Below are 17,160 nucleotides of genomic sequence, written 5' to 3'. Positions count from 1 at the left end.
ACCCTAGTCTGTTTCTCTCTGCCTGTGTGTGTATGTTAGGGAATTTAGACTGTAAGCTCCAATGGGGCAGGGACTGATGTGAGTCAGTTCTCTGTACAGCGCTGCGGAATTAGTGGCGCTATATAAAAAGCTGATGATGTAAAGCGCTACGGAATATGTTGGCGCTATATAAATAAATGATGATGATGATGATGATTATATACTTACAGACAGTAGTGACTGATAGATATTCTAGTGTCTTTGCCTCTTGTGTAATGTAAAACTTTAATAACTAAATCTCACCTTTAAATCATAGTTAATGAGGCAGTATTGGTTAAACAAACATTATGTATAATAATTGCATGATGCCTTGGTAAAAGTAATCAGAGAGCAAAAAAGCAAATCAAATCAAGGAGACTGCAAGTTTAATTATTATTGGATGCTATCTCCTTCTACAATCGCACTCTTCACTCTGCTTTTGACTCCGTTGCCCTGGCTGTCACTCTCAGCCTTTGACGATCCCCACCCAACCAAAGCACATCTCCAATACCTGCTACCTACAAAGATGATCCCGTAGAACTGAACGCCTCTGGAGTAAGTTACGCACTCATGTATGGAGAAGAAAGAGTAGCGTTTACCAGATCCTGACAAGTGTTAAAATTGGAATCTAAGAGTGTGGATGTACAATTATATGTAGTTTATGTAAGTGAAGTATAAAGAATCCAGGTTCTCTAATATACTGGACCATCTACTATAGAGAGAGACATTATGGAGTAGATTCAATTAGCCGCGAAGGTCTCAGGAACAGACCAGCTGCACATTTTTACCATTAGTACAGTAACAAATATATTTTGTTTTTTGCTCGCACCTCTATGGGGGGTAAGCAAAAGTTAGCAAAGATCTTACTAAAAAATAGGCGCGAGGTGTCTCCGTGGCCGTTCCAGAGATGTAATGCGCATATTTTTTTAAAATTTATCCTCCCCCTATGAGATCTGCAAATAGGATTATGAGGGAGCAGAAATCATTTATCGTAAAGTTACAGTGCAGGAGGAGAGAAGCATAGAAGAGAGCAGCAGTCCCAAAATGAGTGAGTGCTAGCTCTTGAGCCAAATAAACTTGTTATCATCCGATAAGCTCAATGGTGGATGGGATGATGGAGAATATTTATGCATGTTATGAAATGTAAAGATGAGAATCTCTTTATAGAGACTGTAAATAAAAAAATAAATGCATAAACATTTTCAAGAAGATTACCCGCTGCTCCTTGTTTCAATCAGTTACCTCTGTGCACCATATCACCTGCCAAAGCCGTGTTCCTTCTTTATTCACACCTGTATGTGCGAGGACCTGTGTTTGCCCACATTGTTCTATGCACCCTGGGATGGAAGAGAGAATGAGACATAGCTGGGGATTGGGCCTAAGGACATCACCAAGTAGATGTTGGTAAATATATAATACCAATATCAATACCATAAGCGCTACGGAATATGTTGGCGCTATATAAATAAATGTTGATGATGATGATGATATTACATATTTGTGCAAACGAGTGTTACATGTATCAAGTGGCAAAAAAGTGCATCCAACTTAGCTCTGTTCTTTTGAGAGCAGAGTCTTGGAGTGATTAAGGGTCTCAGAGTTGGGTGGTGACCCAGAATTGCCGAGCCCCCTTACCTTTGGGCCCCACACCCCCGCAACCCCTATTGTTATACCTCTGCAGCTGCAGAGACGTAACTACCATTGGTGCAGAAGGTGCGGTGCGCTGGGGCCCATGGAGATAATGGGAAATAGCGAGCTGTGGGCCCCGCTACCCTCCTCCCAACTGCCAGCACAGGGGCCCACAGCTCGCTACTTTCACCAATGCACCCCTGTATGTATCTACACATCAGATTTGTAATCAGAGTGTCAAAATAAATCTGTCCTGTTTTTTTAAAGGGTATTTTAAAATATGTTAAATACTCCATTCATATAATGAGCAGTTGCCAAACAATAGTTGTCAACCTCCCTTTATTTAGGCCAACTCTAATTCATCCAAAGCACTTTTGAGTGTAATTAATTTGGGCTTAATTAAATAATTGATTTTAAAAGCATTTATAGTATCAATTATGTGATTAAAACTAGGCTAATTAAATTAAATTCTGAGATGAAAAATGAAGTTTACCCAATATTATCTCCTAAATTGGGGATAAATATTTGCAGGTCTGAAGCATTAGCTTTTGTAGGTTGTCCAGCTACAGTGACGTCTGGGGTATAATGTCGGCACTAGCACTAGGGTCTCCCACCCTTTTCGGAAATAGTGGCCCCCTCCTTGGACGTTGTGCACCCACCCAGGCTGTCTCTTATCCAAGCACAGGAGGAGGGGGCAGAATCTTCTGCTCCTCATTGGGGGTGGGACATCATAGCCAATAACCACACCCCCAGCCCAGGAAAGATATGAAGGTGCAGCCACTGCCGGCTTCACATGTAAGAAGCTGCTGGCTGTTTCTACTCCATTGCTCCATATGGGGGCGCCACTGGGGCCTTAGAAACACCGGATGAGAGAAATTATGAGGCTCATTTAGTTTCTTAGGTGTCCCCTAACCATTGGCGCCCTAGGAGTCCTGCAGCGGTACATTATGCTGGTTAATCCATACATTAATTAATAAAGTCAACTGTTGCTGACTCATGTGTATTCTTAGGCTCAGCTCAATTAATTTTATATAACAAAGGAAAAAAATATATTTAAACTAGAGCTACAAAGTCCCTGATTGTTTGACAAACAGCCTTCGAGCCATGAATATTATTATTATTATTATTATCATTTATTTGTTAGGCGCCACAAGGTTTCCGCAGCGCCGTACATAATACAAACAGGAGACCATACAGGGTGACATAGTACAGAGCAATAAACACAAAGTACCAATACTTCAGAACTCCGGACAGACATATGAGCGAAGATGGAGTAGAAGAACAGGTATGGAGACAGGAGGGGAGAGGGGCCCTGCTCATACGAGCTCACATCCTAAGGTAGGAATACAGCAAGCAGTGTCCGGGGTACATCTGTCATGTTCTTTCATGTTTATTAAACTTCCTTAAGAGTTGTAACAGTTCTTTTTTTAAACAATCAATTTTTATTGAAAAATGGTACAGCTTAGATAAGTGACAAAACAAGACAAACAAGACGTCACAGGTGCTCAGGATACATATCCCTGAACAATATACCGTTGTCTTGCGCCTAAGGCAGACTAAGACTAAAAGCCTCAGCGAAACATTTGTGATCTAGTAAGAACAAACCGTGAACCGTTTAACACTTATGCTGTGTAGTGGGATGGAAGAGGAGGGAGGGGAGAGTGGAGCCGGGACAGCCACACGGTCAGAGTCTAGTGCTCAATTGTTTCAGAGGGCAAACATGGGAGTTTCTTTGAATTCCAACCGTTCAAACCACAAAACATAATATCTACGGACCTTGTCTTCGGATGATAGAATGAAATCGTCCATAGACATGTAAAAGGCCAATCTTGCAAACCATTCCTTAATGAATGGTGGCGTTGGGAACTTCCAGTGGTCCGGTACCACAGCCTTTGTGGCACAGTTAAAGTATTTCAGGGTGGACTTCTTACTGTGAGATGGGCATTTCAGTGGGTGTGGTGCAAATTAATGGAGGTGATGTAAACGACAGTGACTAAAACGAACCCACAAAAATGAAACTGACTTGGCCGACTCATAATAAATGATGACTGACCTTAACAATGACACAACAAGTCCCTGACAGTGTGATAAGAAATCCTGATCAGCAGTAAGAACGGCAGCCTGTTTTGACGTCAATTTAAATTGCGACCTCTATGCCGAGTCCCTGAACCTAACCTTATTGCTATTCCTAACCCCAACCCCAACCCTAACTCTATCCCTAACCCTAACCCTATTCCTAACGCTAAGTGTATGAGTTAAGTGGTATAAGAATCGGCATTACCACTTTAAAAAGACTGATATAGAGGTCATTGTTAAGGTCAGTCATCATTTATTATGAGTCGGGCAAGTGTGTTCCATTTTTGTGGGTCCATGGTAGTCACTGTCGGTGTTATCAGCACCGTTAAAGTGACTACCACCGCCAAAAGTTAGGACAATTTGTAACCTCAGTCCTGTGATTGCCTTGGATATGAGCAACACTGCTTCCCAGAAGGGGGAAGTGCAGTGGAGTTACTGGCACCTCCATCAGAGAGTGAAGAGATCAGGATACATATTGGCCAATAGTAACAGTTCTTTTCATAGAGATCAGTTGATCGGCAGTTTGACAAGCACAGGACCATGTGCAACTTGTGGGTGTACAACTACACCTAAGTAAGTACCAAGGTCAATTTACATTAGATCACTGGATACTGGAGTGTTAACCAAATCTTTGTGTAACCCTCTCTTAGAATGCAATTACTGACAAGCAGGGCCCTCCAAGCTGTTTTTTTCCTGCCTACCCACATTTTCCCAGCTGGTCACCCTCGTCTCTTACCCTTTGCCTGGTCTCTAAGTCACATGATATTGCGTCTGATGCTCTGTACAGGTTTTTCTCGCGCTGGTTTTCTCCCAGCACGTCCAATATCCCTGTTATGTATTATGTAATCATAGCTGTTTTTCTCTACTCCCTATTGTGCAGCGGCGCGGAGTTTGGTGGTGCCAAAATGATAATAATGATGATGATATTAAAAGTAATAATAAAATCACCTTTATAACACTTGCAAATTACAACTGTCTCATGAACCATTGATCCCTATAACAACATGACTAGTCCACCCACAACCTAAAGGCCAAATGCACTGGAAGTGCTCCAAGACGTGTTTTAGACTCTTTGGAATTTACAACCTTATACAGTCAGAAGTGATTGTTTATAATAAATAAGTTAACTGCATTATTAAGGTTCATTGGCACCTGGTAACAATACATAGGCCAACTCTCCAAAGTAAATGTGGCAATGGTGTATCACACTCACACTTACCCATGGAATGACTTTAGCTTACGGCAAATAAACAATGACTTCAGACTTCCTCTGTTTTTGAAAGTTATGGAAAAGAGGCGCGGAAATGTTCAAGTATATTAGCACAAAGATAATGCAACTAATAATTGTGTTTATCCTGTGTCACTAGAACTCCTCTGCTGTCTACAGGCTACTGTTTTGCAGATGTTGGTCCACTCCAAGAGGCTAGCTTCAGTTTAAGCTTAATTTCTTTGAGGAGCTTAGCAGTGCAATGGAAACTACCCAAAGTATGCTCCTGCGTTCTGCCTACAGCGTTAGCAATCTGAAGACAAGGAGAGTGTTTTGTGTCCTCCTGTAGCTGCATTTCCAGGGAGAAATTTCACCTCCTGTTTAACTCCTGAATAACTCCTACTTGTTAATAAACACACTTTGAGAAAAAAAAAAAACACACACTGCAACTAACGCTTTGTTCTTCAAACTTACAAATCTTGGTCCCAGCATCAGTACAGAGGAGGTGGCTGTCAAATAAAATGACAGCTCAGCACGTCCCCTAGCAACTACCGGGTAGATCAATAAAGGCAGACATAAAAGCAAGTTCACAAAACCAAGCTAAAAAACTGCAGCTTAATTGACCTCTCGTTTTCTAACTCTCGCCACCCACACACAGTTTCCAGTTCCTAAGCACATTTACAATACACTACACTGCTCTGCATAAGGAAAAAGAGGGGTACATTCATTTTAAAAGAGATTTTTTATTTTTTTTCATGAAAAATCACAAACTGCATTTTGACCTAGCATATCTTGTGGTTATTCCAAGTCTGCATCCTGCACACCAGAGGTGAGTTTTGTGATTACACAGTTCAGGATTATCCAACCATGGCTGCCATATATTTTTAAAATTTGTCAGTATAAGATAAAACACCAAGAAGTGCTCTATTTAAGACTTTTAACCGATAACTCTCCATAGGCTGATTCCTGAATAGGAAGATCAATTGTCTAGGCTTAAATCTCCATCTCATCCCCACAAGCAAACTTCTACGTCTAATAGGATCGGGCCCTCTATTATATCATGGAGGAAGTTAGAAATCTGCCTCCAATAGTCTTCAGCTATAGAGCTATTTCCACAGAAGATGCTAAATACTTGCACCTAAGCTATAACATTTGAAACATTGTGCCACAAGCAAAATATATAACCAACGAACACTATATAATTATGCTAATCTATCTCTGCAACATAGAGAGACCACCCATGGAACAGGCTTCTTCCAAATTAGAAACCTCCAATGGGACAAATATCACATATTCTTGCTTGCTGCGCCAAACTGGTATTCTTCATTAACTTGCATTGAAATAAGATGGAATATAAATTACCAATTAGTTTCTCTGTATGGCCCATATGAATGAAATCTAGCGCTTGACATTCCCAAATGTCGAGAAATGCATCAACAAATTGAACATTGAGCAGGGTAAATCTTTTTGGAATTGAAAATTCTGTGCATAGTTGCTCAAATGACTTAGGCATAGAAATGTACATGTTTAAAGTGTTCCTAAAAGCTATAAGTAGCAATGGCAACCCTTAGTTTGTATGCAGGAAATTCGTATAACAATACTTTAGTATTACTGCATTACAAAAATAAAGGAGTGGCAATATTTTCTTAAAATAATGCTGTGTATCTTATTTTGGCATTACAACTCCTTTCTGTCTCCATGGACCTTATTAATTAAGCAGACTTTGGTTTTATCAAGTAGACAGTTGTTTACTAATGTGAGGAAGCCATCCTTAGCTTGTACGGTGGTTACCCTCTGTGGAATTCAACTCACTCAGCATAACAGAATATAGCCAAAATAAGGTTTTATTACCACAGCACAACGCCTGCTACCATTTAGCTAGACAGTTTCTATGTCACCCAGCCTCGGATACTGGCTCACATAGACCCTGTCCTTGTAGGGTTTCCTCAGGCGGCACTGCAAAGCCTGGCCTAAAGACCTTTCATGTCTTGTACACCAGCAACCTCCAAGATAAAATGAATCTATTGACATTCTGCTCTCCTTATATTTATGGCTGTCTACACAGGGAGTAGGGTCAAGATGTCCCAATCCTCCCCCTTTCAGCAGGAGTCTATCAGTGGACACTTAAATTATTTAACTGTTAGACATACAATCTCTGTTACCTTGATTATACAATGGAATGACTTGTCTGTATTGACTATTTGGCTGGATACACTTAACCAAGGGTTATAATATTACATCAGGGAATAACATGACATTTCACACTTGCGTGAAACATTAAGGCATTTGACATATTGTATCTGCAGCATTACACAATCAAAGTCTGAGATATATTTTGATACAATAACATTTATAGTGATACATAGTAATACATTTCCCAATGCTATTTCAGTCAGTATAGTATTGTCGAGGCACATTTTACATCATCTAACCGAATTAGCTCTTGGATAACCTGTTGACAATTAACTTGGCTGCCAGCTAGCTATGTAAGCCGTCACTCAGATATTGATGTGATTAGATTACTGAACAAGCCAGATCTAAGCCACACCTCATAACTATGTACATTTGAGACAAATGGTAATTACCTTAGCTAACACAAGCAAAATTTGGTTCTTCTGTCCTGCTATTTTCACACTATGTGGCAACAGTCTTTATATTTCTAATACATACAATTTTGCAGGTAATACAATGTACTTAATAACATGAAGTAACAATACACATAATACACCAATGCTCTGGTGTATACACTTAGACTTAGGACATCTTCTTTTCTTATATCCCAATATAATACATTTTAGTTGTAGTTCTATGTCATATTTTACTGTGTAGCTGAGGATCGCTATCATGTATGAAACTTAAATTTATACTACATGTATCTATATAACCCATGCATAGATTCCCTGTAATGTTCTTTGAATTATCCTTAATGCATTCATTTTGAAGATCTTCAATATACCTTCTAAATTTCTTGGTAATATTTCCTATCCTTTAACACCACCAGTCCTATTTATAGGTTTCCCTGGATTTTTCTTGAACTCAGTTCCTTAAGAAATGAAAGACATTTTTATAAGAAGTGTAGCTCCAACGATGAGGTAGGTTCCATTGGATGGTCCTTTCTTGTCATCTTTCTTCTGAAAGTCATTTTTATCTTCTACCAGGTGTTACTACTCATCTTTGGTTCTAGAACCCTTCATTTCCTGTAAGGAAAAAAAATCTACTATTGTTATTTCTGAAATAATCTTTTTCATTGGTTTACATGGACATAGATTTGTTGTTGCCTTTGTAAATTTATTTCTGAACACGGAGGCCTTTGCATCTGTACTATTACCTGAAACCATATTTTCCTGCTGGTTTGGTCTTTTGTAAGCAATTTGTAAGATGTAAGGTCATATGTTGAAGTGAAGGTTTCTGTCTTTTGGACCTAGCATTGACTTGAGCACAAATGAGACAAAGCTGAACTATATCTTGCAATGTGTCTTCTTTCCCAGTAGAACCTCTCTTTGGGCAAGTCCAATAATCTTTGTTGACCAAAGTCACCCAGACGTTCATGATAATATCACTGGAAGTGAATTTGCAAATGTTTTGAAACCACAAGAGGTAGCTCTCTGTTCTGATCATGACACAAAATCCTGCTTTCACAAAGGGAAGTTTTCAAGATGATAAGTATCAAGGAAATAAACCATTGCTTATTCTTCTGCAAAGCAAGAAAGCTCTGTGCCTATTTTATTAAGCAGCAACAATGACATAAGTTCTTACTGAATGAATGTTTCTGCTTTGCCAAGAAGTCTGCTTGGGCTTAGTCTATACATAAATCTTCATTCATTTGTTTTTTTGTGTTCAGCTACCATAACAATACAATAACTAAAATGACCTCAGGTGAGTCTTTGTGAGATAATACTTATTAGAAGTAATCACAAAACCTTTGCATTTCCACACTGGTAGATAATCTGCCGTGGACGAACTAGATAGTAACTGTCAGTACAAAAATTGCTAGAAAAAGCGTATTTTCTATTTCATCAATTGTCAGCACTTTTCACAGCTTCTAATGTCCTGGCAATTTATGTTGTACAGTACATTTTCTTTCAGAGTATCAATTGCAAAGCTAGAAAAGTATCTTTCTCTGAGCAAAATCCGGAGCCATCTGCAATTACAGATTCTCCCTACTCTTCAAAAGCACCATCATCCATTTCTACTGTGTTTTCTTCATGTTACATCAACTGAAGTGCATGTATATCGTTACGATCAACCTATATTTTTTTCAGGTGACAAAGCCAACAACCGGTGACAAAAGCTCTAACGGGATCCTTTTTTTACAAGCAGATTTCTCAAAGGAGAATAAGAACTTTGCAAAGTGCTCAGTGATTTTGACTGTATGCTGAACTCCTATGAAATGTCTGACAAATGTCTCAAAACATTTTTCTCCAGGTATCAGAAATCTATAGAAGTAGACTAGTAATCTCAAACTTCCCTGCAGCTGCCGAAGTAAGAAATAAGATGTAAAGCTAAATACCTGCAAAGCAAGGAGCTGCTGGAGGGTGGTTTGAAGTCTATCTTAAATGCATTTTGCTGTTTTTCTCTCCAGGGGCCAAAAGAATCATCAAAATCACTTTTCAGATGATTATACAACAGTTTAGCCTTTTTTTAATAAATCCTTTTAAACTCTCTGTGAGCTCTATCCTGTAACTGCGCTTTTTCTGGGCTAATGGACACTCCAAGAAATGTTTGTTCTTTTTGCAAAATTTATTTTTTGTGTTCAGCTTTAACCCTGCATCCTACAACAGAGTATACAGTTCAGCTGAGAGAATCAAAACGTTATTTCGCTTTTGTTTCACGCAAAATGTCATCAACATATTGCCACAAACATTTTAACCTTGAAAATTTTGATAAAACTTTTAAGAATTCTTAAGTGGAAGAAACTGTTGCTACGTTGTAGTCTTCGGGGAAGGGTTGTGAATAGATATTGCTCATTTTAAAATGTAAAGGAAAAGCAAATTTATATTGACAATTTCTTGCAAGTAGTATATTGAACAAATAGTGACTTATTTACAACGTTGAGAACATTTTTGCATGTAAATGTGATATTATATCTGGAATATTCTGTGTTCTGATTGAAGTGTATTTAATGGTCTTACGACAAACTTAGCTATTTTCAACAACGTTTGTTGTAAAGGTGACAACTGAAATTGGAACTACAGAGTCTGCCATCTATATTGAGGCTAAGTAGAAATATTCCTATCTTCAATATTTACCAAAACATCTTTTGTCATTTGCACCTTTTAGGTGGCCTTGATTCTTCGTGCAATCCCCCATCATTTTTATTCCATGACATCTGCATCAATGATAATTTCCACATCTTTACAATGCCAAATATCTATGTTAGTTTCCAAGTGCCCAGGAATTTCCAATGAAGCATAAGGATATAATGTTGCAGAAGAATCACTCTTGCTTATGGAACCCACAATTGTACAAATGGGTGAATCTGGTGGTTAATAACACTTAATTGAGCACCTATGTCCTTTAGATATTCTGTATCTTTGCCGTGTAAAAGACCTGTAATATAAGGCTGTCTACTTCTGTACAACAATACTGGAGCAAAATATTCTGGATGTGCGGTAGTTGATTCTATATTTGTGGGATAAATAATGCGCGGAATTTAACCTTTACCAAAAAAGTGTCCAACGTGATCTAACTCTTATTTTTTTCTGTAATTTTAAGAGGCTTTCATCTAGTAAAGCATTTATATGCAGGAATAGTACCTTAATCATTGGACAGCTCACATTAATTTAGTTAACCCCTATAATTCCTGTTAGTAAGTTATTGAGTTAATAAAATTAAGTTTAACAGCATTACAATTCAAAGCTTATTATCATCTGAAAATAGGGGGTTATAATGGAAGGTTCGGATAAACTTTAATTATACTGATAGCTAGAGAGATCATTATATATTGTCTCTGTTCAATGTGATATTACCTCTGAACAGTGGAAACCGGACATCATCAAAGCCCTTAATTACTAAATAATTATTCCTTTCATTACACCGGTAAGGATGGAGCAGTTAGTCTAATCTTTGCTGTACTAATTATACTAAATATAATGTGATTAAATGCACAGCCTTTATATGTAGGGTAAAAATTATAAACCTTATTTTTTATTGAATTGCAGTCAGAGGGTGTGAATGTGTATACACTGCGGGAGGGGAATAATATTATTATTATTTATTTATATATTGCCAACACACTGCGAAGTGTTTACATTTGTCTTTGCAGCATTTTATTCATCTTGTGTACACCATAGTAAAAAAAATAAACGTGCTTGTAGGGAAATAAGAACCAATTTTGGAAACGCTTGCAAAAAAGATCTTATAGATTTTGGGGAAGGAAATTCCGATAACAAAATATAAGCTGGTATCACAGTACATGTGACCTCAAGACATCCACAATGCCAGACCGTAGGCTAACAAAATCGATCGGTAAAAATGTGGTCTTATGATTTCTGCTGTAATCCTGCGTGTGCAGTCATCTTACGCACTGGAGTGATCTGACCATATGACCCTAGAGGTGAACGGACAGACCCTCACCTTGTGTGCCCCCCAAGCGTCTGGTCAATTGAACAATGATCAAGGTAGAGGTGGCTACATTTGGAGAGGGTTAATGTGCCAAAGGATCCTAACGTGTCTAACGGTAGTTGTGCTAGCTGTGATTCTCAGTATCTGTTTGTACTCTATTTGTAGAGACAGGTATGCAGTAATACTGCACTTCTCTTTATCTTATGCAGAGGGCAATTCTCAGTAAAGCTTGTAAATCGCTATTTATAGTAGCTGCAAAAAAATATTTTTTCTTTTGTTGTACTTGATAGAGATGTGCTTTCGAAACCAGTGTCGGTTCTAACCCAACTTTGTGTTTCAGCTTTGCTGCGGGTTTTCTTGAGTCCCCAAGTTTAATTCAGAAAAGCAGCATTCTGGCACAGAGCATATAAGTAAAACATGGTATTGAAAGTCTGCACTTGGCAACCGATGAATACTCTGGCACTGTATTGTGTGGTTAATCTTTGAATTATTGTAGTAGGGGTGCAGGCCACATTCATCTCTCAGCATCCTCATTTATTTATATAGCGGCAAGGTATTGAAAGTCAAGCTCTTGGCAACTGGTGAATACTCTGGCAATAAATTGGGTGGCTAATCTTTGAATTTAACATCCTCATTTATTTATATAGCGACAGAAAATTAGGTAGCTGTTTACGATTGGGTATCTACTTGTCTAAATATCTACTAATGCCTCTGTCCAGCTAATGACAATGGATTGTTACAGTCTCTTCACTCTCCATAATATATGTATAAAGTTTCAGATGTAGTATGCGCAGCATTTCAACAATTTTATCTCTTGCACCTTACACTAAATTTTTGTTGTTGTTTAATTTACCCAATGGACTTGCTTCAGTTGTTGGCATTGCAGATGACAACTTTTTTGCAGCCGCTGCAATGTTCTACATGCAGTCACTGAATGTCGAAAATGCTCAGAAAAAGACCTCTAACAAAAACTCCCTATTTTAAATACAGATTTCACTGAATGACCCTTTAAAAATAGACAAGTATTGAAAAATAGAAAATATTAGAATATTCTGTGGGTTTTTTTGGGGGTGGGGTCCAGCTGCGTGCTGACCCTCACAAACAGCCTTCTTTAAATACAGATTTCACTGAACGACCCTTTTAAAATAGACAAGTATTGAAAAATAGAAAAGGTTAGAATATAATAATATATAGCCTTTTTTGGGGCTGTGCAACTGCTGTGAATCTCACAAGCAAACACCCAGTTTTTTAAAAAAAAAGATTTCACATGTCACTGTCCCACACAAGATAACGTTCACTGGAAAAACATTCAATTTTAAAAGAAAGAAATCTGTTTGTATTTTGGATTTTGCTGCTAATAGTCTGGCAGCACTGTTTTTCTCAAAGAATATACTAGTTAGTTCAGAATGTTCTATCTAACTCAGTCTGTATATACTGTCCAGTGCTATTAGATATATACCAGGGCCATCTTTCCCATTGGGCACGAGGGGCAGGTGCCCGGGGGCCCCACGGACAAGGGGGCCCCATAGGCAGGGCTCTTAATTAGAATAAATAATCCTGAAAAAAAAAAAAACCTGAAAAAAAACCTTCAAGGGTCACTGAGCAAGTACATCTATCAATCTCTATCTATATCTCTATACATCTATATCTATGTCTATTTATATATATATATATATATATATATATATATATATATATATATATATATATATATATATATATATGGGGGCCCCAGTGCACTGCTTTGCCCAGGGGCCCATAATGTTGTTAAGATGGCCCTGATATATACAATGACAACAACCGGTAGTCTGTGTAAAGTGTATTAAGACTGAAATTAAAAGCAATTGCTAAGCAAACTATTGTAGCTGACTGTTCTCTACAGAACTGCTTTACAATAATGACAGGATTCTATCGATTTTCCCATGTCTCTGGTTCACATATATATGTATAGGTGTATATTTACATGTATATATACCTCTCTCTCTCTCTCTCTCTCTCTCTCTCTCTATATATATATATATATATATATATATATATATATATATATATATTATATGTATAAAAATATATATAACAGGGATACTCTGAACTCTGAACATAATTAATGCTGTACTAAATACTTTTCTATATTGTATATTGAAATCTGGGGGTGTTAGTTCCACATATTGCAATATATGTTAAGCTGACCAACTCACACCAAAGTCCTAACATGATCAAATGCTTTATAAATATATGGAAATGGCGTTTCGCCTTGCTTTGCCATCCGAGTTTGGCGGGAGATCCCCAACGTCAGATTTCGTCGGATTTCACATAATCCGAACCATTCTTCTCTTGTACATGAAAATATTTTCTGTACCTTTTCTTATTGTACATGCTGTATAAATTATAAGTCTCATCAATGATAAAATGAAATAATTTTCTAACCCTCACATGCTATTTCTACTATAACTGGAAGATGAAACAACTACTGTGTTTATTCAGTACCTGCTTTCACTGAAAGTATGAACAACAAAGGGTAATTAAGGCAAAATCTAACTTGTGGGATTTATCTGATTGCCTATCCACAGAGTTGTTGCTGACATATTATATATAGATTATATAAGACTGTGAGGGCAGAAGTTCCAACCTTGTAAACAGTTCTGATCACGAATACAATTAAGTCATCTTCCATTTACTGTGAGACTCTCACAGCATTATGCTGCTCCCTATGTGAGCACTATTTGAGTAGTATTATTTGTTCATAAATATTATATGAAAGAGCAGAGAAATGTTTGTGACTACGTGCGGCAATGTGCTTCGCTGTTAGTCTGTGTGAAGAAAGACTACACTGATTTTATCTGCTAAATTGTGCTGTCCCCACACAAACTGCTATCTGCTACAAAGTGATTATCATTCGAGAACTTTATAGTTTTCTATCCTCATCCCCTGTTCATTTTCATAATTTGTTTGTCTTGTACAGAAATCAATGATAGGCCACTGATACATGTCAGGGGCTGCACATACGAGCCTCTAACCTTAGAAAGACAGTAAATTGGGCCCCAAGTCTTCAAGGAGAGCAAAGCAGAAAAAAAAAAGAAGTAAGTTTGCTCCTGGACAAACTATGTTACAATGCAAGGGGTGCAAATTAGTTTATTATTTTGCACATAAGTTAAATACTGGCTGTTTTTTCATCTAGCGCACAAATACTTGATAGCTTTATGTTTATACTGAAATTTAAAGTTGATCTAGGACATGTCCTACCCCAATTATAAATCTGTCTCCACATTTTAAATTTACCTCCCCCTCCAATGCAACATGGTTTTGCCCAGGTGCAAAGCTACTCATTTTTATACTTTCCTCTCCTTAATGACTCAGGCCTGTTACCTTTAATCTCAGTAAAAACTTAAAACAACACATTTAAATAAAGAGAGACACCTGTAATAATATATCAGTAGGCGTTTTAATTTAAGATAAAGGAGTATTAAAAGCTATGATAAACAAATCTGATTATTAAGTAGAAAGGAGCTGAGGGCTGAATGTGAATGGCAGCAAGAGGCACTAGGACTGAATCTTGCACATGACTGATCTAAATGTTTACAGAGATGATGAGTAAGCGGATCTTGTGGGAGTTAAGGACCTGTCCACTAGTGTGACTGTGTTAGTGAGGACAGGGCTGCATGTGACAGGGGCAGTGACATGATGTTAGGAGGGGAATGGAGGCAGCAGGAAGCCACAGACTGAGAGTTATAGTGGAAAGAGCAGGGACCTCAAGCAGTTAAGTTTGCAGAGACACAAGCATACATTATAACCAGCAAAGGCTGGTTAAGCGCAACTGACAGGTATATAAAGCAGTACTAGCCAATCATGTCAGGTGTCAGATTGAGCTGCAGGTGAGAGGAGTTCATGTGATCACACCCAGGCTGACAGCAACACTGCAGCAGCCAAAATGAAGCATCAATTTCCTGCTGTTCCTAACACAGGGTTTATACATCCAACTTGTTTTCTTTAGGTCTGAAATATTCTAATAAAAAAAAAGTAATACTGTGTAAACATAAGTGCAATAGTATTGTAAAATATCATATTAGCACATTGTTCTTGTGATAAAAGCACTTTAATGGACACAGAAACAGTAAAAAAGATCAAATATAAAACTATTTTTCTTTTTCAAATTCCCCAGAAGTAAATTTTCACTTACAGCTGAGGTTTTCCTTATAAATCTGCAAAACTTGTATAGTGCACGTTTGGTAGTAACCTTGTCCCACTCTTCTCAAGACATTTGATCACATTATTATAACCAGGCCTGTTTATATTAGGTTGTAGCGAGCATTTATTTAAGATAGAATATGAAAATATTTTTTTTTCAAGTTTCTCAATAAATATTGTATTAAATATCAATGTGGGCAACTGAACATTATTAAAAAAAAATATTTTCCTAAATGTGTCAAGAATATGAAGAGTTCAATAGTTAAAACTTTTATTTTTCAACAACAACCTCCCCTAACACTCATCTGTTTTCTTAATGCAGGAAATGAGGGAGTTTTGAGTAGTATATCTATTACAGAATTATACAGATATACCAGTGGCATCACTGACCTACAAACTATAACTCTTTTCAAAATGCGTTCATGGGCAACCTCTGGTATATCTCAATAGACCTGTTAGTCTCCAAAATAGTATACGATTTTTAAATGCAACGTGTAAGTGGGGTCGGGGTTAAAAAGGCTTTATCTTTTGAACATTTTATATGGTCTTACAATACACAATTTGGTGAACTGTATATATAAAAAAAAAATCTCATGATATGTTTCCTATGAAACCTCTTATAATTTATTTCAAATCTACATGACACAAGCCAGTTGCATTTACACTTTCATAAATATCAGGTTTAACATTTGTTGGCTGTAATTTAACAAAACACACAACAGAAACTGTTTCAATCTGTTTGGATGTAGTGTTTTATAAAAGTAGAAGTATTTGCTGTAAACATTATTGTAATATTGTGTCTTGTTTTTGTTAATTAACTGAGTTTTGTTCTCCATGTAACAGAAAACTGTCATTCGTCACGTTTGTGTGACACTGTCTTGTGAAACACACAACAAATAAACAAGTCAACAGAAAATATTGCAGATAAAATAGCATCTGTCTGTTTCAACAGTAGAAAACAAAATCTGATTAAACGGCTTTATCATCCATTAACCACGGTTGGCAGGTAGGTGGCATATGAACAACATTTAACAATGGCAACAATATGACATTTTATTTTATAACACATCATGAATAGTACTCACACTGAGGATTAAATGCAGAGCAGTTCAAAAGGTTTAAAGTGGAGTTAAGGAGGGCTAGAGTCCTTCAGACAACTGTAATTTATTAGTTTGCTCCTGAAACATTTACTAAATACATTGATTTATCATACAGACTTTCCTTCTTTGTTTTGCCCTTAATTTTAGACAAAGGCGCCCCCTGTCCTAACTGCCCCAGGCCCCCAAAGCCTTAATCCAGCTTTGTGTATAGATCAATATTTGTGAAGACTCTCATGTCCAGTCACAGCATTTGCATAAAGGGAGCCTGATTCATTAAGGAGAGTAAGGCAAAAAAATGAGTAAATTTGCTCCTGGACAAACCATGTTACATTACAAGGGGTGCAGATTAGTTTATTATTTAGCACATAAGTTAAATACTGTCTG

At 37.4% G+C, this 17,160-nt stretch overlaps 1 protein-coding gene across 1 annotated transcript in view; it reads right to left on the bottom strand.

The window, feature by feature from the left end:
• Nucleotides 1-8,062: 8,062 nt before the first annotated feature.
• The window catches only part of SORCS1 (sortilin related VPS10 domain containing receptor 1), a 459,666-nt gene continuing 450,568 nt past the window's right edge, over nucleotides 8,063-17,160 (bottom strand). Inside the window, exon 25 of the mRNA XM_075215731.1 lies at nucleotides 8,063-8,127. Within this exon, the coding sequence (XP_075071832.1) occupies nucleotides 8,111-8,127 (17 nt within the window). The 3' untranslated portion in view covers nucleotides 8,063-8,110. The remainder of the gene's footprint in view (nucleotides 8,128-17,160) is intronic.

Source organism: Mixophyes fleayi, chromosome 6 (genome assembly GCF_038048845.1).
Source record: "Mixophyes fleayi isolate aMixFle1 chromosome 6, aMixFle1.hap1, whole genome shotgun sequence".
In the NCBI taxonomy this organism is placed as follows: Eukaryota; Metazoa; Chordata; class Amphibia; order Anura; family Limnodynastidae; genus Mixophyes; species Mixophyes fleayi.
The sequence above is the reverse complement of the archived record's forward strand: the minus strand, read 5'-3'. Positions and strand labels throughout refer to the sequence as shown.